At 32.5% G+C, this 25040-nt stretch overlaps 1 protein-coding gene across 2 annotated transcripts in view; it reads right to left on the reverse strand.

Annotated features, from left to right (window-relative positions):
• RIC1 (RIC1 homolog, RAB6A GEF complex partner 1) overlaps positions 1–25040 on the reverse strand; it is a 130582-nt gene that overhangs the window by 46643 nt on the left and 58899 nt on the right. Inside the window, exons 4-7 of one of the 2 annotated variants that reach the window (XM_031962014.1) lie at positions 18825–18932; positions 10970–11112; positions 9481–9617; positions 561–652 (exon numbers count right to left, since the gene is read on the reverse strand). In XM_031962014.1, the coding sequence (XP_031817874.1) occupies positions 561–652; positions 9481–9617; positions 10970–11112; positions 18825–18932 (480 nt within the window). The remainder of the gene's footprint in view (positions 1–560; positions 653–9480; positions 9618–10969; positions 11113–18824; positions 18933–25040) is intronic. The other variant, XM_031962024.1, reaches the window with a different exon arrangement.

Genomic DNA, 25040 nt, shown 5'->3' on the forward strand with positions numbered 1-25040 from the left:
TTTTTTTTTTGCTGTCCCTCTCTTACTCTGATACTTAACACTAATACAATCAACAGCCTTCTGGAAAAGGCATGTCAATACACCAGCTAACAACCCCTGTGATTCTCCAGACTAAAATTCCCTTCCCTTTGTAGCATGGCAGAACTAGTCAGAAAATGCTGGAATAACTTTTTAAGTGGTTTAAATCTAAATAAAAATGTGAAAGAATTCACATTTAGGAATTAAAAAATTCAAGTGGTACATCTAAATATCTAAACCTGTATATCAGTGTGGTACCTTGAAGTTGTAAAAGAAAGCTTACATTTAAATTTCAAAATTTTAATGAATTTACCACAAACCAAACTACAGTATCAACAAAATAGTCTTGATATTAACATACTGTAATAAATTCTGATATTTTAAAACAGTAAAAATACAATCTAACTTTAAAATAATTATTTTAAGAGAAAATTTCACTAATTAAAAGACTTTTAAAAACAACTTCGTATATGGTATATTCATTCTATTAAAAAGATAAAAATGTTGGCAATTATTCATAAAATAAACATAGTAGTACTTACCTAGCACAACCGAATGCCATGAGTCTATATTTGTTATTTACTGCTACACAAGTTCCATCCATAACATCTTGTGCCCAAACACCACGGAGTTGCTACAATAAAGATATAATTTGAAATCAAAATGTTTTCTTGAAGATTTTATACTAACAATGATTCTATCTTAGTAAATATTCTAGGTCTTCAAATCACACTTGATTTTTAACAAATTCTGTAATTTATTCCAGAGTACAGAATTATAAAGGATGACTGATAATGGGAGTAATGATGATGATGTAATTTTCTGAGATGCCCTAATATTTGAGGGATTTAAATCAATTCCATATATTTATTCAAGAAACTGTGATTAAAAGTGTATATTTTATGTAAAGTACTCTACATACAAATGCATATAAATTCAAGAAGAGAAGATGGGTCCTAGAACCCAGCAATTTCTACAGCTTCAAGGAGCAGCAGCAAAAACCAAAGAATACAACTATTCTCTTCATTAAGTTGACCAAGCAGGTCATCAAGTACACAGAGCAGCTGGACATGACTGAGAGGGTCAAGAAAAGGGTAAGATATAGAGTTAAAAGGGGGACTGTGTGGGAGCAAGAAATAATATGGAACTGTGTGTGCATGTATAATTATGTGTAAGTCTGTATGCATAGGTGTACACATGTGCCTGCACAAGCACACAAGTGAGACCATCCTAGTTTCAAGTCCTCATCATCTTTTATCTGTACTATTATAGAAACCTCCAATTGGAGGTTTCCCATTCTTCCGTCTCTTCCTTCTTCTAATCCATCCTTTATATGGCTCCTCAAATAATATGCCTAAAGGAAAGCTCTGGCCACATCATTAACCTGGCTCAAAATTATCAGTGGATCTTTATTACCTCTAGATAAAATGTAAGATTCTCAATTTAAGCTCTCCACAATATGGCTTTTCAGATTTATTTCTTATTATTCCTCTTTACGCATTTCATCTTTCAACTAAACTTGGTATTATATTTTCCTTCTCCCTGCTGGGTACCAATCCATTCCACATTTCATAAAAAAATGCTTCTCTTTCACATGTTTCTTAGAATCCTTACGCTTCCTTCCTCAAAGTTCAGCCTTTACCTCCTTTGTTTTTCTCTAAGTTGTAAATGTACTCTCCCTCTTCTCAAATGATTTTCTATAAAAAATTTACCTGGGAACATGTTGTATATGTCAGCAACCCCTCAAAACACTCAATTAAGTTTTTAAATTCCTATCATTCAATGTATTACATCCAATACATAATAGGTATTTAAATTTTGGTGAATTAAAGTGAGTTGAGAACCTGCTCTCAAGATGCTTGTAATCTAAAAGAAAAAAAAAAAAGACATATGCCCACAAATAACTATTAGGTAGAAATGAAAAGAAGTCCAGACAAAATGCTGAGAAATTTGAGGAGGGTGAGATCATTTTTACCTGAAAGTGGGTTGAGGGGAGGGGAAGGTTTTGAGAAGTTATCAGTCAAGATTATGTAGAGGAGATGACATTTAAATTAGACCTTCAAAAAACACTGGTACTTCCAAAAAAATGGAGAAAGGAAGAGATAATTTTAGATGTAAAGGGTAACATAAGCAAAAACATAGAGACTGGAAAGAGCAGGATCCTGCAGCTGAATGTCCCAGTTCTCTTCCATGCTATCTCGAATAGAGAACTAGGAAGAAGACTGGAGTAGTGAAGGAGAAAACACAATAAATTATTTTCCTACCTACATCAGAACAGAGAAAGCTAAAGGTCTTCAGGAAGTAGATAGCAACTAAAATAGCCCCAGAAAGACTTTTCAGAACAATCAATCAATAAACATTAAACGCCTACATTATGTCAGACACTGTGCTAAGTGCTGGGGATATAAAAAGTGACCCTCAACAAGCTGGCAATCTAATAAGGGAGACAACCAACAAGCAAATGTATAGAAAACAAGTTACATATAGAAGAAAAGGAAATAAATTAATAGAGGGAAGGCAGTTGAATTAAGAGAGATTAGTGAAAACAGGGATTTACAAGAAACCAGGAAAGGGAATAAGTGGAGTTGAGGAAGAGCATTCCGGGCGTGAGGGACAGCCATTTAAAATGCCTAGGAATGGAGTTTCTTTTTCATAGAACAGCTAGGAGGCCAGTGTCACTGGATCAAAGAGAACATAGTTGAGAGTAAGGTATAAGAAGCCTGGAAAGGTAGGAGGACACTAGGTGATGAAGGGGCTTTGAATGCCAAACAGAACATTTTGTATTTGCTCTTGAAGAAAACGGGGAATAACAAGTTTATTAAGTAGGAAAGTGAAACGGGTGTAAGATCACTTTGGTGGCTGCATGGATCTGAGGGAGGCAGATCTATCACCAGGCTTTTGCTATAGTCAAGATATAATATGATCAAAGACTGCACTGGAAAGGTGGCAATGTCAAGAGGAGAGGAAAAAAAGCTTATTTGAAACATTTTGCAAAGATGAAATCAACAGATATGATATTTCTGAAAGGCAGCTTTTGTAAAGATCTGAGAATAGAAATCAGCAAAGAAATTGGGGCAGGGCAGGTAGATTCAAGAATGATCAGTATAGAGACTATAATTAAATCCATACATGCTGATGAGCTCACCAAATGAAGTAATATAGAGAAATAAGAAGATCCCTCAGGCCTGGGCTATGTATCAAAGATAAAGACTGAATAAGCAATTCTGAGATTCATGAGCATAGATATATGACAACTGAATCCATGGGAACTAATGAGATCATGAAATGAAATAGTATAGAGAAAGAGAAATGTGCCAGGGACAGCACTTTGGGAATACCTTCGCCTAGTGGGAGGAGTAATCTGGATGAGGATATAGCAAAAGAGGATGAGAAAGAATGGCAAGAGGAATAGAACCAAGAGAGAATAATGTCACGACAAGTTGTTTGACAATTATCAAAAGCATCAGAGATGCCAATACACATGAAGATTAAGAAAATTGGATTCGATTTGGCAATTAGGAGACCATCAGTAACTTTGGAGGGAGCAGATTCAGTTGAATGAGAAATTCCAATTGTAAATGACTTCCTAAAGAAGTTTAGACAGGAAAGGGAGGAGAGAAATAGATAACTGCTAGTGGGACTGGATGAATCAAGTGAGAGTTTTCTGAGAATGGAGGGGGGACAATTTTAGAAAATAGGGAAGATTAATGAAAGAGTTAAAATGGGAGAGGGAGTTTCAGAAGGTAGGTTGAAATTGCTCTGATAAACAAGAAGAAAGGTGACTTCATCATGTGAGACAGGATGAAGGAAGCAATAGTGGCAGATGGTATTTTAGTAATGTGAGACAAGGAAGATGAGGAAAGAAAAGGGAATATGAAACATGAGGTAAAGTTCTCAGCTGAGAGGAGAGGGGGCTGGGTTGCCATAGGAAAACTGAGGAGAGATGAAAGGGTTTGGAAAAGACATAAGGGTAAGTGTAGTGTTTGGATTAAGGAGGTATAAAAAGACACAACACAATTTTGAGATTTTTCTCTAATTTAAATCTGCAGCACGTGAAAAGGAACAAAGGCAGTGGATGGTGGGAGTAATCTAAGGATGAGGCTTAGGAGGACAAGACTGGAGATATAAGAGGCAAGGAACTTGAGAGAAGAGGAGAGTGTAGAGACAAACAGGTTTCCTAGAGGTCAAGATGGATAAAGGAACACAATATATCCAATACAAGGGTGAAAGCCTGGGAAAGAACGAGAATATATGAATATTATAGTGAGGCCAATGAACAATTGCAAGAGGGAAAAATACCTATCTAAAACCAAAAACAAAAATCGCATGCATTGGAAATATATTTGAAGTCTTTCCAACAAGAACTTGGTATAACTAGAATGTTGGTTATCCTATCATTTAATACAGTACTAGAAATTCTAGTTCTGTCAATAAGACAAGAAAAAGGGATTGAGCAAAAGCAAACAGGCCAAAAAATAAAAAAGTAAAACTAATATTTTTTTGCCAATAACAAGATGACTTAGAGAATCCTAAAGAGTCAAGTAAAATTTAAACAATAAATGACTTCAGCAAAGTAGAAGGGTATAAAACAAATCTATATACATCATCAGCTTTCTGTACATTACCAACAAACCTAGCAAAAAATTAGAAATAGAAATTCCATTTAAAACAACTATAAAATATATAAAATACTTGGGAGTCTATCTATACATCTTGAAACTTTATGAATACAATTACAGAAATAAAAACAGACCTAAATAATTGGAGAAATATTGACTGCTCAACAAGTAGGCCAAGCTAATATAATAATTATGAAAATCATAATAGTAATAACAATTATATAGACATTAGTTTAAGTTATTCAATGCTATATTAAACTACAAAAGGACAACTTTATGGAACCTCCAATTGAGGAGGGGATGGAGTCAAGATAGAGGAGAGGAGATACATCTCAGATCAAGCCTCTGAAAACCGATTTTGGAGTGACAGAACCCACAAATATTTGAATGTAACAAATTTCCAGCAGAAGATATTTTGGAAGAACTTCAGAAAAGCTCTGTTTCAATCAGGCAACCCAGGGCAGTGTGGAGTCCTGCGAGCCAAATGAATCTACAGCAGTGTTGGCTAGCCCTGCTTGGAAGCCAGTAGAACAGCAGACTAGCTGCAAGACATCCAACACAAATACAAATGACAAATAGTGAGCCACTGAATGCAGGACCTAACTACACCCACCCAGCGCCACCTGTAAGGAAGCTTGACCAATCCCCCCTTTGCCCTAAAAGCAGACCTCAACCATATATATTAAAAAAAAAAAAAAAAAAAAAAAAGTAAAAAAGTGAAAAGAACTCTGACCATAGACAGTTTTTACAGAGTAAGAGAAAAACAAATTTCAAACCCTGAGGACACTAAAAGCAGATCATCTCCAGATGATATAATTTGGTTTCTATGCCATAAGGCTCTCTTGGAAGAATTCATAAAGGATCTTAAAAGAGAGCTAAAAGAAAAATGAGGAAAGGAAATGAAAACTTTGCAAGTGGGCTTGGAAAAGGAAACAGAAATTATCTGGAAAAAACTCCTTACAAAATAGATTTAGTAAAATGGAAAAAACCAAATAACTCCTTATAAAATACTTTCTTTTTCTTTTTTAAATTATTCTTGAGATATTTTATTTTTTCATTTCATGTGAATTCTATAATTGTTATTTTTCCTATAAAATATTCTTTTGGTATTTTGATAGAGCATTGAAAAAGTAAGTTAATTTAGCAGCATTGTCTTTTTTATCTATCATATCAACTCAGCCTACGGATGAGCAATTAATGTTTCTTTAATTATTAAAATCTGTCAATTATTATACAAAAGTTTTTTATAGTTGCATTTTTGTATACTTTCTGGGTGCATCTTGGTAGATAACACTAACATAGTTTCAAATATCAGTTATTTTAAAAAGAATTTCTCTTTCTAGCTCTTCTGCTTGATTTTATTGGTAATATATAGGAACATATACACTAGTCAGCTTCAGCATTACTGTCAGACTTCTTGTCCCCTGCCCTTTTTTGTCTTCTAAAAGAATTAAAAGAGAACAAAAATTTTCAGATTTTTCATCTTTTTTATCTTTTCCTTAAGATATTAAAATATATAAGATTAAATTCTTAAAGATATTAAATTCTGAAAAGATACTATTTCTTATTTCCTTATTAACATGTAATTAGTTTGTCCCCATTTCTTTTCAATTAAATATGTTTGCCTTTCTCCGTTTCTTCTGCGCCTTTGTTTCCATGTCTTGCTTTAGTTACCTTTTTTAGTTCCTTTGTATTTGGCCAATTGAATTTTTAATTGAATTGTTCTGTTAAATAGATTTTTGCTTAAAAAACTTCTACAGAGTACCATTTCAGTGATTTTTTTTTCCTGAGTACTATAGAGTTATTATGCATAGTAGAGGTTTAATCTCTGGATATTTATGAGGGAAGAAATTATAAGCTTTTTCCAGTTACTACTCACAATTAAATAGAGAAAGGTATAAGTGTGGTAACATATTAAATTTTGGTTATAAATTATTAAGGAAAAAACTGAGTTAACAAGTGTCTCATTTATACAGTACTTAGTAAGTCTTTGTTGAATGAATGTTTTTAAAGTATATAGAACTTCATACTTATCAATGCTTTCAAATGTTTCAAAATCTGTCCAGCAGATTTAACTCTAAACTTTTAACTGTTTCAGATGCTTTTTTTTTTCATTTTCTGTCATCAATTAAAATTAATATTTTTATCATTAAAATACTGAATGCGGTATGTTGCCAGAATTTTTGGTAAAGTATATTCTTGTTCTTAGGATTAAATGATTCTGGAAATCTATCTTCTGATCTATTTTTTTCAGTTTTCTTATCTTTAATAATTTGTCCTTCCCAATAAATGATACTTCCAATTTCCCCCCAAAAAATTAGAGGAAAAATAAGTATATAAAAAATAAAACTTTCAATACATAAACTTATATTCTAGTAAAAATAAATTCCTACATTGGCCACAGCAGAAAATGTGCTTCATTTTATGCACTTTAAGTTTAATACTTATATGTCAGAAGCAAGTGTAGTGTTTCATTTTCATTTTTTTCAACTTATCATTTATAGTTGTCTTGATCAGAATAAAAGCCTTTCAAAGTTATTATTCTATAATGTTATTATTGCATAGTTTATTGGTTCTGCTCATTTCAATTGTCATCAGTTCATAAGTCTTTCTAGTTTGCTTTAAAACTGTCCACCTTATTATTTCCTATGGTAAAAATAATATTCTGTTATATTCATATATAGCATTTATTTAGCCATTTACCTTTAGGAAGATACCACCTAAGTTTCTGGTTTTGACTTGCCATGAAAAGAGGTGCTATAATTTTTTTTTATATACACCTGATAATATTGTGATTAAGTCAGAGAACATATTCACAGTTTAGTAACTTTGGGGGCATAATTTCAAGTTATTTTCCAGAATAGCTGTACCAACTCATAATTCCACTAATAGTAGACAAGTATACGACCCCTTACCAGTGGTTCTCAAACTTGTGTTTTCAGTATCTTTATCCTATTAAAAATTATTGAGGATCTCTCCAAAGAATTTTTGTTTATCTGGATTATATTTATAGACATTTACCATATTGGAAATAAAAACTATTTTTGAATTTGTAGACCCTCTAAAAGGTTTTCAGAGATCCCCAGGATTCTCTAGACCATACTCTGAGAACCACTGTCTTAAGCATTTCACATTTTCTTCTTTTGTTATCTTTGATGGAAATGAGCTAGAACTTATTTAATATTTGTGATTATGAACATTTTTACATATAAATGTTGATATTATAAATTTCTTTCTTTGAGTATTGCCTGTTCATATCCTTTTTTTTTCTCTTTTGAAGAATTTCTCTAAGACTTTAAAATTTGAATTTATGAGATGGTTATCAAAGAAATTGAATACCATATTTTTTTTTTAGTTTCCTTTCTAATGTTAACATCAGACTTGTTTGTTAAACAGAACTTTTTAGAACTTTTTAATTTTGCATAATCAAAATTCACCATTTTATCTTATGTGATTCTTTCTATTGCTTTTTTAGCCATGAACTGTTCCAATAGTGCTATATAAATGTTAACTATAATTATTAAAGACAGAGGCATTGTGGGTTGGGGAGAAAGATAAAATGTATACCCTTTGACACATAGTAGAATTATTTTGAGGATATAATACATAATTAAGAATAGACCTTAAGGTAATAATATAAAACAAATAAAAACCAACCTCGTGTTTGTGTGTGTGTGTTTATTTCAGCTGCCCCATACATGATAACAAAAAAAGAAAATGTCTATTGACTTTACCGCCTTTTGTACATCAAGAGTGAATAATATGATCTGTATAGAAACAGAAACATCTATGAGTATTAATCTTAAATGGATTATTTAATCCACTGCAGCTTTTTACTAAACAATCTTAGTTCTTGGTACTATCAACTAGGTGGTACAATAGAGTGCTGAACCTGCAATGAGGTAGAACAGAGTTCAAAATTCAGCCTCAGCTAAATATCTCTGAACAAATCATTTAACTCTTATCGCTTAAATTTCCTGATTTGTAAAATGTAGGAGATATTAGCATCTACCTCTTAGGATTGTTGTGATGATAAAATAATATCTGCAAACATTATGGTGCTATGTAAATGTCAGCTATTATTAAAAAAGAGATTTCAATCATATTAGATATACAGGAAGAAAGAAGGAAATAAACATTTGTTAAGTACCAACTAAGTGCTAGCCACAGTGCTAAACACTTAAATATTTTTCATTTGATTTTTACAACAACCTGGGGAAGAGGTGCTATTACTGTCCTTTTTATAGTAGCATAATATGATAAATCCCAAGCACCAAATTATTAGGGGAAGAACTCATTATTTGACAAATACTGTTGCAAAAATTTGAGCAGCAATCTGACAGAAATTATTTTTATAACACCACCTCACACAAAAATAATCAACAAATGGATATGTGATTTAAACACAAAAGATCACATAAACAAATTAAAAGTAAGGAAAAGTTTCTCTCAGATTGCTATGAAGATCAAATGAGTTATACCTTAGCATAGTAACTAGCACATAGGAAATAGCAATTTTTTTTCCTTTCCTTGTATACCTAATCTGATTTAAGCAAGGTTTTATTTTTCTATAAATATTTTAATAGACATTAATAATGATTACTTTCCAATAGCTGAGAGGCCAGAAAAAAATTCTCCTTTTCCATTCTGATTTGTCGGAAGAAGTATCTAATCAAAAACAGATAATTTAATATCCTGCTTATTTGCAGTTATAATATTATAAATAAAAATATTTATTAAGTTCATTAGAGACAAAAACTCTCTAAATATTAGGGGAAAGAGAATGATTAAACATCTCATCTTAAAGAAAAAAATAAAAGGAAAAATAATAAATAAGCCATACCTCAGCAGTAAATCTACTTGACATTGGAGTAATGAATCCAACTCTACCATCATTAAACACAACAGCAAATCCATCAAGTGTAGCACAATACTCCATATCTTTGATGTGCACATCTTCAAAGCCCAAGAATGAACCTGCTGATGAAAAAAATATGGAAATGAATATTCACAACAGTTAAATAATGCTCTCAAAGTATTACTTGGAAGATCATCAGTTTCTTATATGCAATTGTATATTTAATAATCTAATAAAATGAAATAACTTTATTTTAAAGAACCAAATGATGGGAAAGTGACAAAACAAACAGTGATATTGGTTAAATTGAAATATAACTATTATGAGAAATGATGAACAAAATGAATTAAGAGAAGTCTAGGAAGACTTATATGAAAGAATACAAAAAGTAATCATAAGGAGGAAAATGCCATAAAAAAAAAAAAAGAGAAAATACACCTTTTTCCCTTTTGCAGAAACAGAAGACAATGAGTTTGGAATATCATCTTGTCTAATGCACTGTTATTTTTATTGTACTGCTTTTTCTGCCTCTTGTTTATTTTTTGTTACAAAGGAATATATTCTGGGTAGAGGGAAAGGAGGAAATGAAAGTAATTGGAAATAAAAATCAATTTTTAAAAGAATTTACTTTGAATAAAAAGTAAAACAAATGTCCTAAATCTCAAACATTTATTTCATTACCGAAAAGAAATCAATGTTGGCAGTGATTTGGCACAGATAACATTTATTTATCTTTGTATGAAACAATAGTTTACATGCATTAAATTAGCAATTAGTTAGAGAGAGGAGAAGGTCCAGTAATGTACAAATGATAATGTGGTATAGAGATGGAAATAAAGGAGGAGGAAAAGGGTGCTAAGTTTGGTCAAAATAAAGGTTAATGCTCACCAATCAGAGGCCAAAGTCACAGGGATAGGAGTATGAAATTTGGGTGGGAGGTGAAAGCTGGAAAGAGGTATGAAATCCAAATGACTGAGAACATAGTATTTTTGGAAAATAATGTGATCCTGCATTAAAAGATAAAGTGTATACCCTTTGACACATACTGGAATTATCTTGAGGATATAATATATAACTAAAAATATACCTTAAGATAATAATAAAAACCAATCTGTGTGTATGTGTGTGTGTATTTTAGCTGGCCCATACATGATAAAAAAAAAAAAAAAAGAAGAAGAAAATGTCCATTGGCTCTACCGCCTTTTGTACATCAAGAGTGAATAATATGATCTGTGTAGAAACAGAAACATCTATGAAAACAAAGATCTATGGGGAAAAAAAAAAGAATAAAAAAAACCCATACTGAAACATATTTGATTGAGTATATAAAAGTATATTTATAAAATACAAAGAAATTATTTTACAATTTCTTATTTATAGTGGTTGTTTTGTTGTAGTTAGTTCAAACTTTTTTTTTTTAAATCAAAAATATTTAAAAGCAGGTTCTGCTTCAAATACAGAAAGGTATAACTACCTCGAGATGACTGCAAGTCTACTGAAAATGGTACTGTACAAAGATTGATGGCTTTCCTTCCATTTGTCATCCCTTCCCAGTGAATAAGATGAAGCAGTCCATCAGATGTAGCAACCAGAAGATCCTCCAGCATTGACTGCAAACTGTAAGGAAAAAATTTAGAACCAATGCTTTAAAAATTATAAGCTCATTGAGATAATGTACAGGTCTTCAAAATTTTTTTAAAACTTTCAAATTCATAAAACAATTTACAGTTATATCTTACCTATCTGGATTATAGCCAAAATGTTAGAAAGTCCAATGACTCATTTACTCTTGTGTATATAAAAATTTTTTTAATTAAATTTTTATTTTTAGGTCAAAATTCTGTCCTTCCCTCAACTTCCTTCCCCATCCATTAAGAAGGCATAAAATATTCTTAACCTAAACTGCCCCACAAAAATAAATAAATAAATGAAGAGGTCAGAGGGACAAAGAAGATACCCTTTTATGTCTATAGTTCTAACAAGTTTATTTGCTTGCAAGCTTATGGTAGATTTAGATATAGATGCATTGCTAGAGGCAAGTACAGAGGCAACAATGAGAACCAGTTGCATAAAACAAAAAAAAGAGACCAAAGGAGGAAAAAAAAAACAGATAGCAGAAAAAGTTACTTAAAAAATGCTGTAATCTAATATAAAGGCAAAAAATAGTCCCTAGTCACAGTGTACTGCAATGGAAAGAGAGGGCAGGATTGAAATTCCAGATCTTCTATGATTAGCCTGGGCAAATCATTTCCTTTGGTTTCCCCATCTACAAAATGATGAGGTTAGACCCTAATATTAGCACAAATATATTGTGATTTTTAGATTGCGAGCTTTGCCTTTTTATCACCAGCAATTAGCACAGTATCTTGCACACACTAGATCCTTAATACATGTTTACTGACCAACTGAAATTTAGAGTTAAAAACCCAACAGTCCCATTTTACAGGTGAGGAAACTAAGATCCAGAAAATTTTAAGTAACATAAGGTCATATAGATTCAAACTCAAGTCTTAGGTTTTCAAGCTCAACTGTGTTAAGATTCCATCTAGTTGCTTTTTCTCACTCTGTCCAGAAATTTCAAGGATGGTGCAGGGGCAGTTTCAACAGTAAAGCCAGTGACAACTGAAATGCTGTTCAGGGGGAAAGTCACAGCTTTAAAATAAAAAAATATGAAGTCTTCAGAGTTTAAGATTGCGCAATTTAAACTCGGTTGCTGGAACAAACTACTATATTACAGTTCATGTTGGTGAAGAAGAATTTGTGCATTTGCTTGTTCAAAAGTCTCCCCATGAAAACAAGCCACTTTTCTATCTAGTTATCAAATCAACCAAAACAAAAATGATGAACAGTCTTTTTTTAATGCATTATTTTGAGTAGTAGCCCCCCCCCCCTTTTTTTTTTAATATGGATTCTCTGGCTCTCTCTGTGTCTCTATCTCTGTCTCTCTCTCTATATATAAATATATGTATGTATATGTATATATGCACAAACACATATACTCAAACACAATACAGGGATTTATTAAAATTTGGGAAATACCAGAAATTTCATTTAAAAAATCACAACTATTATCGAATTGTAAATCTTATTAGTTTATTAACCTCAAAAGTCTAGTGACTTTTGACATCACTGTATCATAAAAGCATGATCAAAAGACATTCATAATAATGCTTGAATCATTAAGATTCAAATTTTTTTTCCAGTGCTCTTTGTTAAAGAAGTCAAGGAATTATGCCATACATTAAGATTTCCATCTAAAATGGCTACTTAAATGGATTAGTGATGTCACAGTTTTGATCAGCTTTACTTAATATAGGATCCACAACTGTAGTCCATGAACTTTGATGAGGAAAAACCAAACTATATTGCTAACATTTGACTTCCTCTGTAATCTTACATATTTTATATATTTAAAAACATAATACTGAAACAGTATTTGGCACCAGACTCCCAAAGTTATCTGTAACACACAAAAAGATTAAGAAGCCCTCATCTAATAAGCCAAAGCCCTCATTTTCAAGTTGAAGAAACTGAGAAGATGGCTGAAGTCACAGAGGTCATAACTAAATGGGTCATAACTGAGCCAGAATTGGACTCCAGGTGTTTATAATGCAAAAGGGAATTTTGGAAACCCTTAAGCCTGAAAGCTATAAGACAATCCCTTTTACTGGTAAGGTACCTAAAGTCCAACATGACTAGCTATTTGTTTTGAAAAGATTTTCTATTTATATGAATACAAATTATTTTCCTCAGTGGAATGTGAGCTATTTGAAAGAAATGACTACTGCAGTTTTTGTCTTCTCCATTTCCAAATACTTGGCACATTCACTGGCATAAAGCAGAACAAATACTTGTTGAATGAAAGAATGTTTATTACCTTAACCAAAAAGAGAACATCAGTGAACCTTTCAAGTTGAATGAGAACTATGCTCACTCAGTTTGACTCCTTTAGAGTTCATTACATGCCTATGGCTTTTATTTTATTCGTTATTATTTTCTATAGGATGGAAGAGTAGTTCATAATTCTACCAGCTAATTTTTTTTACATAGATGTCTAAAATAAAACTCATTTTCTTAAAAGAAAACTAAGTTGAGACAATTGTCTTTATAAAAATGACTCAGCCTTCAGAAAAGCTCTGGGTTTATACATCAGTCAATAAGTATTTATTAAGTATCTATTATACCAAAAAAGAGTAAGGCCAGAATCTTGTCGAAGATGAGAAGAAAAATATTTGAAACAGTTATTATGGAGATAAGAATAGAAGACTTTCTGAGATATAGTGAAAAAACAAATGAGGTTTTTCTTTTTCTTTTTTTTTTAATGCTGAAACCCCAAAGGAAAAGCAAACTGTTAAGAAGAAAAATGAGAAGGTCCATTTGTGGAACAGTGCAAAGTTAGAGTTACTATATATATTTAATTGACTCATTAGCTAAGTCATTTGTTTATATAAGACAGGCCTTTTACAATGGGTAAAGCAGCCAGCAAAATCAGTTCTGATCTGGATTTCTTTGGTAGAAGGTCAAGACAAGTTATATAAATAAAAATGACTGACAATTACTTTTTTTCTTGATCTATAATAGAGAACAGTTGGCACTATTTGCAAAACAAAGCTTACACTAACTGATTTATTTTTTTTTTTGCAATAAAGTTTACACATGTACATAACTAAAACTGGCTATACCTTTAGGGCTATCAAATCCTATTGCCTATATGGCAAACCTCCATACACTGTGGACTTTCTCTACGAAAAAAGGTCATAAAGATATTAAAATGTAAATACTGCTTTGGTGGCAGTTATTGAAGGATTTTTGGGAAATAGACAACTCATTTCATTTAATCATATTTTTAAATTAAAAGTGTCAGCAAATTAATTAGCACAAAAGTAAATCTTGCTTTCTTAGGAAAATAGCAGGAATAATTTGTGCCCACAGAACAAATGTTTTTGTTGCCAGACTGGAAAATTATAGTTATATCAGTATACCATATAATTTTTCAATTGCAGTTTCTATTTTAGAGGTACACATGGGTAATAGTTAATTGCTGTATGGTTTCTTTAAATATACAAAGTGTTACTATTCTTCTTATCTACAATTAAGCACTAGTTTTCAATGAAGACTGAAATACAAGCCAATGAATGAAATGATTATCTATGGAAAGTATTTGTTCTGCTAGACTATCAAATATGTTTGTGACAATATAGAAAATGTACGCCATGTCATTATGAGATAATCATTATTCCTTTTCCCTTCACTACATATTTTGTTTCTGTAGTATCACATATGATTGTAGCATTGTGAATGTTTATTTGTTTTTTGAAGGGGCACTACTGATTTATAGGGGATGAGGTAAGGGAAGAAGTGGATAGAGAGTCAAGTCCCTATTTGGATTTCAATGTTTTGGACAGCTCCTGATAAGGAAATTCTAATAAGTAGATTTGAAATTGTTTTGTAATCTGGAGTTTTAGAGAATTGTTAAGGGAGCTATAGAATAAAAGACTGATCCAGAGTCACATACTCAACATGTGCTCTAACTCATAGGTGGATGGCTGTCCATCCACAATGCATATTCTCAGCTATTTAATAAATAAAACTAAATAAATAAATAAATAAAACTAATAAAGTAAAAAACTTTCCTAAGGATAATTAAGCAACAAAATGAGTAGTAATCCACATCATTAACATCATTATTGTTTTTAATAGAAGCAGGATGTTAAGAATGGATAGAAAGCCAGTCTTGAATTAAGCGAATGTCACAATTCCACCCTATGCTAGTTGTGTGACTCTGGGGAAGGAACTGAACTATTCAATATACTAAGCAATTTTCTAATACTGAACTTTAAAAAGGTGCTTTCACCAGAGTTCTATATCCTAATAAAATCACAGTCCCAGTCCCTATCATTATTAATTTTAATATTCTCAATATTTCAGTGGCAAATAATGAACTCATACAATCTTATACCATGTTGAAGACAGGTTTTCCTCCTCTGCCAGCTCACTGTACACTCAACTGTTATTTCAGTGAATTGGGAAAGGTTAATTCTTGAACCTTATTTTTTCTTTCCTCTGCAACATATTTTGCTATCACCAAGTGGCAATAGGCATAAGGTCAACAAATTCAGCATTAACCCAAATGTTACCAAGTGCTAGGAATTCAATGACAAAAAAGGAGAATTTCTGCTCTTAAGAAGAATATATTCTAAAAAGGGATAACTGGAAACACGCACAAATATATATTATAAGGAAGAAAATGATAATTGAAAAGAAGAGAACAAAGTGATGAGAGAAGTTTGAAGAATTAAAAATGATCTTTATCTGGGATGATCAAGGAAGACTTGTAAGTAGGAAGTGGTACATAAGCTGCATTTTTTAAGATAGGAGAGACTTGACAGATGGAAACAAAGGGGAGAGTCTACTAGAAGGTTAGGATCATGCTCATCAAAGGCATGAGGAAACAGGGCAAAAATGAGGAAAGTGTCACGGTAATAAGAAATGCTTAAATCTATAATATGGTATTTTAACACATTTAATGTATTAGAATACCTGCCATCTAAGTGAGGGGGTGGGGAAAAAGAAAAAAATTTGGAACAGAAGATTTTGCAAGGGTCAGTGCTGAAAAATTATCCATGCATGTTTTGTAAATAAAAAGTTTTAATAATAAATATATACATATTGCAAAAAAAAAATTAAATTTAAAAAATTTTAAATAAATAAATGTATAATATGGGAAGAAATCTACATTCCAGTGGAGTAAATATATAACCTCCAACAGAGGTTATATCAACAGATATGGGGTTCCAGAAGGAAGCTATTGCTGGCATAGAATAATTACTTAAAAAATGCTTAGTGATTGACTAGTTAATCAAAGTCCTAAAGAAAGGCAGAAATTCTAAGAAGCAGAGGTAAGGGAGGATAGGAGATAGAATGTTGAGTTTGACGATCACCAAGTAGTCCAATATGGCTGGATTATATAGTTTGTAAAGAGATATGTGGTATAAGAACACAAGAAAGGAACAAAGGGGCCAAGATGTGAAGAGTTTTAAATGCCAAATAAAGGATGATATATTTGATCTCTGGAGGTAAGAGAGAATTGTTGAAATTTTATTAAGGAAGGTACCCAGACCTATGCTTTGGGAAAATCACTTTGTCAGCAGGATGGAAAATATATTAACAAAGGGGAGAGATGAGACAGAGAGAGCAATTAGAAGATTACTAAAATAGTCTAGGCAAGAGATAATGAAAACCTAAAAATGGGATGGTAGGTGTGAAAGAAAGAGACACGTATGATAAATGCTATAAAGAGAAAAGCAAACTTATATAACTGATTGGATATGTGGAGTGAGGTTAAGGAGTTGAGAAGGACATCGAGATTGTAAATATGGGTGAGTAGTCTTAATGGTACTCTTAATGATAAAAAGGAAGTTCAGAAGAAACTTAGAAGGAAGAATAAGCAAGGCATAAGGTTAACCAAGAGAAACCAGTCACAAATACTCAATGAAAACAAAGTATACAATAAGAGAAAGTGATCAAAAATGCAAAATACTGAAGAGAAGTCAAGGATGAAAATTAAGAAGAGGTTATTTAATTTGGCAAATGAGAAATTACTGCTTACTTTGGAAAGAGCAAATTCAATTGAGTGATGAAAACGGCAGCCAGAAAATGGTTTTGAAGAAAGTGAGAAAAGAAGAAAAAAATACTTAGTACATAGTTTTTTCCAAGCAGGCTTACCAAAAATCAGAATGAGATATATAGAAAGTTAGTAAATGAAGACTGTAGGATCTAGAATATATAACAAGGAAAGAGCCAGCAGACAGGGAGAGATTAAGGCTTTGAGAGAGGAGTAGGGATGATAATGGGAGAAATAAGCTAGGATGGCATGGGTGTGTGGGATAAGAAAATAAATTAGAGGAATAGTAAGCCTGCCTTGCTGCAGGGAAGGCCCACTTGGGACTAGATAACATATTTCTTATGTGGACCCAATCAGCAGTTTCATGACTTTCTCCAACTCCATTCAGCAGCAGGTAAGAATAATCCAGCACTTAGATTTGGCAAAGCACAGTCAGATGACAAGACAAGCAGATAAGAAATCTAAACATTAAAGATACATATAACTGAACTAACTCACCAAAGAAAGAATTAAGTTTGGGAGAAGTATAGGCCATATAGGTGTGAAGGTCTCATTGAGTATGAAGAAACAAGTTAGAAATTGTGAGGCATCAGGAAAGATGTGATAAAAGATTGTAAGCAAATAAAGGGATTTAAGAGCACACAAACATCTGAGTGAAACACATGTAGGTGACTGTAAGATCACTAGTATACTACCTTGTGTGTAGTAAAGTACAATAAAAGCATAGGTCTACAACTTGGATCGTTTCCTTTCCAAACTCAGGAAAAGTAATCCTTATCTTGGATTCACCTAAAATTCATTCTAAATTAAGTATTCTTTCACAGAGAAAAATCTGTTTAATTTTTTTTTAATAAGATTTTTTCGAGAAGCAATATGCTTCTGCTGCCTTTGTGCTCTCTTCAATCTACCAATCATTCCTTTTTGTCCATATTTCTATGTAAATTCCTATTTCTACTTCTCTCCTTCCCCTACTATGATTTAGTGCTCTCATCCTTCTTTGTTGCCATTCCTTTTTCTTGAATTTTTTTCCCCTGTGAGAAAAGGTCAGAATCAAATCACCACTCTTTTTTTCCTCAATTACCCATTTTGTCTTTTTTTGGTTTGAATATATAAAAACAGCATATAATAACTTATACACAATACTGGTATTATAACTTGTTATTTTATTATGTGACAGAATATGTAGGAATGAGTTCTGGTTTTTGTCTATTCCACATTCCACAAGAGTTCTGACTTAACAAAATGAGGGAAACTGTCATTTCTGGTTTGCCAATGTAATATGAGGGAAAGTATCCCCCACAATCAAAATCTCAGAACTAGCTGAGGTAGTATCTTGGAAAATGCCTAAATGAAAATAATTAATCAATATTTTAAGGATTTGATGAAAATTATGTGGATAGGATTTACTTGATGTGGATTCTAAGTAAACTCAAAAGACTATTCAAACAATTTACAATGGACAACATTAGTGAAACACGAAAACATTAATCAAGAGTGTGATTGTGAGATTTTAATCATTTAAAGATAAAAATAAAATTGTGGTAAGATTAGAGTTCTTTCCACCAAAAATAATGAAAGTTTTGTTTCAATTCTCTAACCTGTCCTTTCATATACCCATTCTATATTTGTGAGTAACCAACCACTGTGTTGTAGCAAAGAACCCAAGAGATAACAAACTGTTGAACCTAACAGAGATATAGTATACCTAATAATAGATGCTTGTAAATCCAGTACTTTTTTCATCTCCAGATGCAATGAAGGAGCATACTGCTCTTCCTTAAAATGAGGTGTTCCCTTTACTTGTGGACTTCCTCTATAAAAAAAGTAAAGACATATAATGAGAACAATCTTGTAATTTTATACATTCACGCTCTCATCCTCCTCCTCCTCCTTCCTTCTCTCCTTTCCCCCCTCCCTCTCTCTTTTCCCAAGAATTTTAAAATTTAAAAATGCTCCAAAAATTTGGTACATTTTGATACAACATATTGAAAAATATGAACTTACAAAAAAAAAAAGTTCTACCTAAGATAGTAAGACAAGAAAAAGAAAATGAGATAATAAGCACAGGCAAAGAGAAAACAAAATTACTGATTTCCGAAAATGATGTGATGGCATATTTAGATAATCCAAGAGTCATTTTAAATTAAGTAATAACTTCAGTAAAATTGCTGATAACATGAACCATATAAATTACCAGAATTCCTATACTTAGCCAATAAAACACAGTAAATATCAACTAGAAAGAGAAATTCCTTTCAAAGTAAATATAGAAGCTATAAAATATATGGGAATATTGTTGAAGTATCAGGTGTGTGTTGTGATGTCATCTTGAAAAAATTCTGGCTCAGACTGTCTCCAAACCAATCAAAGGTATTAATATGGACATTTATTTGAGGTAATGGACCCTGCAGGTAGGAGCAGCAGCCCAGCCAGGATGGATCCTTTATATAGTAGAAAGGCTTTTGATTGGCTGATGGAAAAACAGTAAGGCACAAATACAAGGAAAATAACAAAAAACAATTCAATATGCATGCAATTTCCCACAATGCACTTAAGATTATTCAGGATGTGTGGGGGTCCCAAATTGCAATGCAAATCACATGTTAATAGGCCTTTAACAAGAGTGAGTATTATACAAGTTCTATGAGGGAAAAGTCCTTTTGTGGTTTTGTGGTTGGTTATCATTTAGGGGCTAGGATGTTATTGGTTAAGTAAGGGGCCTTGGGCATTGCTTCCTTAGCAGTATAACTTCTGAGATTTACCCAGGAACTATACAAATCACTCTGCAGAGTAATAGCAGACTTAAGTAAATGGAGAAACATTAATTGCTCATGGATAGGTTGAATCAATAAAAATGACAATTCTACCTATTATTTATTCAGTCCTATACCAATCAAACTCGGAAATATTTTTCAGATTTCAAAAAACAACAAACAAGTAATCAGGGAAGAAAAGTCTTTCAAGTTTCTATATAAGTTTCATTTCCAAATTTATAAGACTAGGCCATTCCCCAATAGATAAATAGTCAAAGGTTATTAATAGGCAGTTTTCAAAAGAACAAATCCATGCCATCAATAATGCTATGAAAAAAAATGCACTATGGAGACAGCTAGGTGGCACATAGATGGAGTACCAGCCCTAAAATCAGGAGGATCAGAATTCTAATCTGGTCTCAGACACTTAACACTTCCTAGCTATGGAACTATGGGCAAGTCACTTACTCGAATTGCCTCAGCAAAAAGAAACAAACAAAAAAAGACACTGTGGAAAATAGGTACAATATACTTGTGGTAGAATTATGAATTCCAGCCATTCTGGAATGCAATTTGGAATAATTTTTAGAAAGTTGCCAAACTAGACCTATACCTTAAAGAAATGAAAAAGAAAAACAAACCTACAGATAAAAAAAAACATCTATGGTAGCTCTTTTCATGGTAGTCAAAAATTAGAAATAAGGGGATGCCCTCCCATTGGAGAATGACTAAACAATATGCCATAAAAATGTTGAAATGGATAATTTCAGAGGAAACTAGGAAGACCTCTAAAGTTAATAATAGTACTATAGAGAACAATAACTTTGAAAGACTTTAGAATACTTACCTATATTAAGTTAGTAATATTAGGCAATATTAGTAATCAATATAATGATAAATCATAAGTCCAAAAGAATAAATATGAAATGCACCACTCATCATTTAAAATGCAGAAAGAAGCATTCTTTCAGATATGATAAATATGGGAATTTGTTTTGGTGGGTTATGTAGATAGGAATTGGGGGATTTGGTTTTACCTTTTAAAAATTTGCTTAATTTGAGATGGGGCAGTGGGAAGTGTGGACCAATAAAGAATACTTATGATTTTAAGAAGCAAAAGTAAAACAAAAATAACAAAACAAAACAAAAAATCTTTCTGTTAAAAAATCAATCAAATTATTAAAAAAAAAAAAGTCTAAAGTGCTAAGAATACAAAGAAAAAAAATTAAATAGTCCTTAACCTCAATCAAGCTACATTGCATCAGCAGAGATAAAATTATACATGACTTAAATATATGCAATTATATACAAAATAAAAATAATTGTTTTTAAAATTAAAAGCACTAATAGCTTGTGGAGTATGGGAGCAAAAATTGGGCTTCAATTTTTGTCGTCACCTGAAGTTGTGAAGAAAAATAAGAGATATTAGGAGGTTGGGATAAAGAGGGACAGTGGGCCACCCAATACCAAAGCTTAGGGATAAGAGGTGTGTCCTATGTGAGGAATAAATAGAAGGTCAGTTTGGCTAGACTCTGAACTGGGAAGGGAAGTAATATAAAAAGATTGCCAGTACTTTTATTTTGTGTGTGCACATCAAGTAACCATATAATTTAAAAAAAAATTATACTTTGGAATTTTAGTAACAAAAAGTATATTACAAATTTCCTTAAGATTTCTAAATTGGTACCTAACTTAATGAACTTGATGAATTATGACAAATATTATGGAGCAAACTTCTGCTAAATGAGCCCTCATATCTCAAAAATTTCCATTATAAAATTTGGATACTGATTTTGCTAAAGCACTTAGGTCCCGAACAGAGTATATATGCAGGATTGTCTGTTTGCTTTCCGATATAAAATCAGAAGTCAAATTTTAATGATTATTAGTTACAGGTTAAAAGGAATAAAAATATGGCATAGTACCAAAAATTCTGTGTGAATGATAGCATTCTTTCCTATATACTGTTTCCTTTAAAGAGGCAGGAAGTCTTGAAGCTTTGTTCATTTGATTAATTTTTTTTGTACCCACAAGCACCCTGGCATTCAAAGTTATTTTTACTAGTGTTTTTTAAAACACATTTTCTTCCATCTACTGTGCTTTTTCTATATATCTTTTGACTATTAAAAGTGTCCTTGGACAGGAGAGATAAGGTAAGAGCTCTAATGCTCATTTCTTGCTTAGTAAGACTGGTTTACTCCAAACCAATATATAGCTGCACTACATAAATGTGCATCCATTGAACCAGACAACTGTCATCAGGCTAATTTATAATGATACTCTGAAAATTATGTAGGGTCAGTGTTGACCACATGGTAAGCTAACCAATATTTAACTGCCATTTTATTCAGGTACTCTCATCATGTCAAAATAGTCAAAAAAAAAAAAAAAAAAAAGTAACCAAAACTTGTTTATAGTGGGAATACAATGACAAATGATCCCAAAAAACTTTATATTTGAAAGCTGCATTCATGAATGTAAAATTACAATTTTTCATTATTCCTCAAATTTGAAGGGCGAGTTTGGGATATGTGTATTTCAAACCTTTACTCCCTTTTGTTGGCTCAGTCTTCTGGGGGATAAACAAAAATCTTATTTTTAATTTTCAATTTCAAAAATTTTCAATAAACAAAAATCTGTTTTCTATCTCTCCTTCCTCCGTACCTTACTTGAAAAAGAGCTCTCACTGAACCTAGGGGCCATCTCCAGTATTCCTGATCTCTATCTTGCTACAGACCCAGATGGAGCTAGAGAAGAAAGTGAATCTGTCCCCCTCATTGAAATCTAATTCAGTTGCATGTCATGGCATCACTTCCCTAATATAATAGCACCTTTTGAGATTGAAGGACAAACTACAACTTGAAAAAGGAAAAAAACTACACCCTTGTTAAGAAAAAAAAATCATTGTCAACAAGATCAAATTTCTTCATTTCTTTCTTTGTTCATATACAAAAAATAATTTCAATCTGCACTCTCAGTCTATAGCATTCTTTAGAGATGAGTATAGCATTCCTCATCTTAGGTCCTTTGAAACAATGGTTGGTCATTTAAGTCTTTCAAAGTTGTTTTTACAGTTTTATTATTGGATAAATTGTTCCTCTCATTCTGGCTCACTTAACCGCACTAGACCAAACAAGTCTTTCCAGGCTTCTCTGAAACCTTTCCCCCTCATAATTCTTATATTACAACAGCACCCCAATATATACTATAATTTGTCTAGTTGATTGAATCCCTAAAGCTATTATAAATATTTCTGTACATGAATTTTTTTTCCTTTTTCTTCAATTGCTTCAAGGATACAAGGATTCTTAGTATTGATCATCACTGAATCAATACAATTTCTTATATATCTTGGATATGACACCCTGACCAGAGAAACTTGAGGCAAAGACTTTTTCCAAGTGAACTCTCTTTTAAACTTACATTGTTTTAAACTATTCATTGTATCTTGTGTGATACTATTTCTTATTGAGTCATAAATCTTTCCCTATTCACTGAGAAGAAAAGTAACTTCTTTGCTCCACTACTGTATTTATGATGTGTGCCTGTTAAAATATCCATGTACTGATCACACCTATTACAGATCCTCCCAGAGTCTCAGACTCACAACCTAAACTCATTATCTTCCACCATAAAGATAACCCATAGCCAATCTGTCACTAAGACTGACTAATTTTACCTCTGCAACCTTCCTTTTCTCCTCTGACACTGCCACCATCACCTAATGCCTTGACTATTGGAATAGCCTGCTGGATGCCTCAAATCTCTCCCCACTCCAATCTATCCTGCATTCAGCCACTCAAGTAATTTTTCTGAAGCACAGATCTAACCATGTCATCTCTCCATCTCCCCTTCCCCCTGTAATAAAGTCTAGTGGCTAGTACTCCCAGCATCAAATACAAAATCCTCTGGCTCTCAAAGTCTAATCTAACATCCCCTTCCCTTCCTTTCCAATTTTATATCTTCGTCCCTTCCTCCCTTCCTCCCCCCAACACTCTTCAATCCAGTGACATTTGCCTTTTTACTGCTCTGTGAACAATACTCTTTTAGCTTTGGGCATATTATCTGGCTATCTTCCATGCTTGGAAAACTTTTTATTCAATTCTACCTACTGGTTTTCCAGGGTTCCTTATATTGTCGCTGTCCAGTTATTTTTAATCATATCTGACTCTTTCTGACCCCATTTGGGATTTTCTTAGAAAACGTACTGTAGGGGGCAGCTAGGTGGTACAGTGGATAGAGCACCAACTCTGAAGTGAGGAGGACCTGAGTTCAAATTTGGCCTCAGACACTTAACACTTCCTAGCTGTGTGACCCTGGGCAAGTCACTTAACCCCAATTGCCTGAGAGAGAGAGAAAGAGAGAGAGAGAAAAACGTACTGTAGTGGTTTGCCATTTCCCACCTTAGCTCATGGTATAGATAATGTAACTGGGGCAGAGTTAAGTGACTTGTCCAGGTTGCAAAGCTATTGAGAGTTTTATTATCCCAACTCTTATTTCTAATGTTCCCCCCTCTGCTATATTTCCTATTCATCTCACATTTCTTTGTATTAATTTATTCATTAATTTCAAACTTAAAAAAATAAGCTTTTTGAAAGAATACCATGCTGATGAACTTTTCAAAAGAAGTAAAGACCTAAATAGAACTTTAGAAAAGTTAGATATGTTGCACCTCTGCCAACAATATATATATATATATGTATGCCTATATTTCTCGGCTATATAGGACATTTCCATGAAATCTCATGTCATTAGGACATAAAAAACTTTACAAAGAAGTGCAAAAGTGGAAATCTTAAACAAAGTTTTTATAGACTTTTACTGACTGCAAAAAAATTATAGTCAATAAAGCACCACTGACAAAATGATTAAAATTGAAGCCTAAGTAACTTAATGCTTTTCTTTGTATTCTGGGCACAGGCAAACTGAGCAGCACATAGTAGATACCTAATAAATGCTGGTTTCTTTGGCTTCCTCATTTGAATATAAACATGTCATTCTTAGCCTTTTTCAATAGTAATTTATATTTATCGTTATGCATTTCTCTTGATACCTATTTCTACACTACAAAGTTTCTACTCAGCTGGGGTCTTTTCGTCAAGAATGCTTGGAAGAACTCTATTTCATCAAAGAGCTATTCATTCCCTCTGTAGGATTATAGGATCAGA

The sequence above is a fragment of the Sarcophilus harrisii genome, chromosome 1, assembly GCF_902635505.1.
Source record: "Sarcophilus harrisii chromosome 1, mSarHar1.11, whole genome shotgun sequence".
NCBI lineage: Eukaryota > Metazoa > Chordata > Mammalia > Dasyuromorphia > Dasyuridae > Sarcophilus > Sarcophilus harrisii.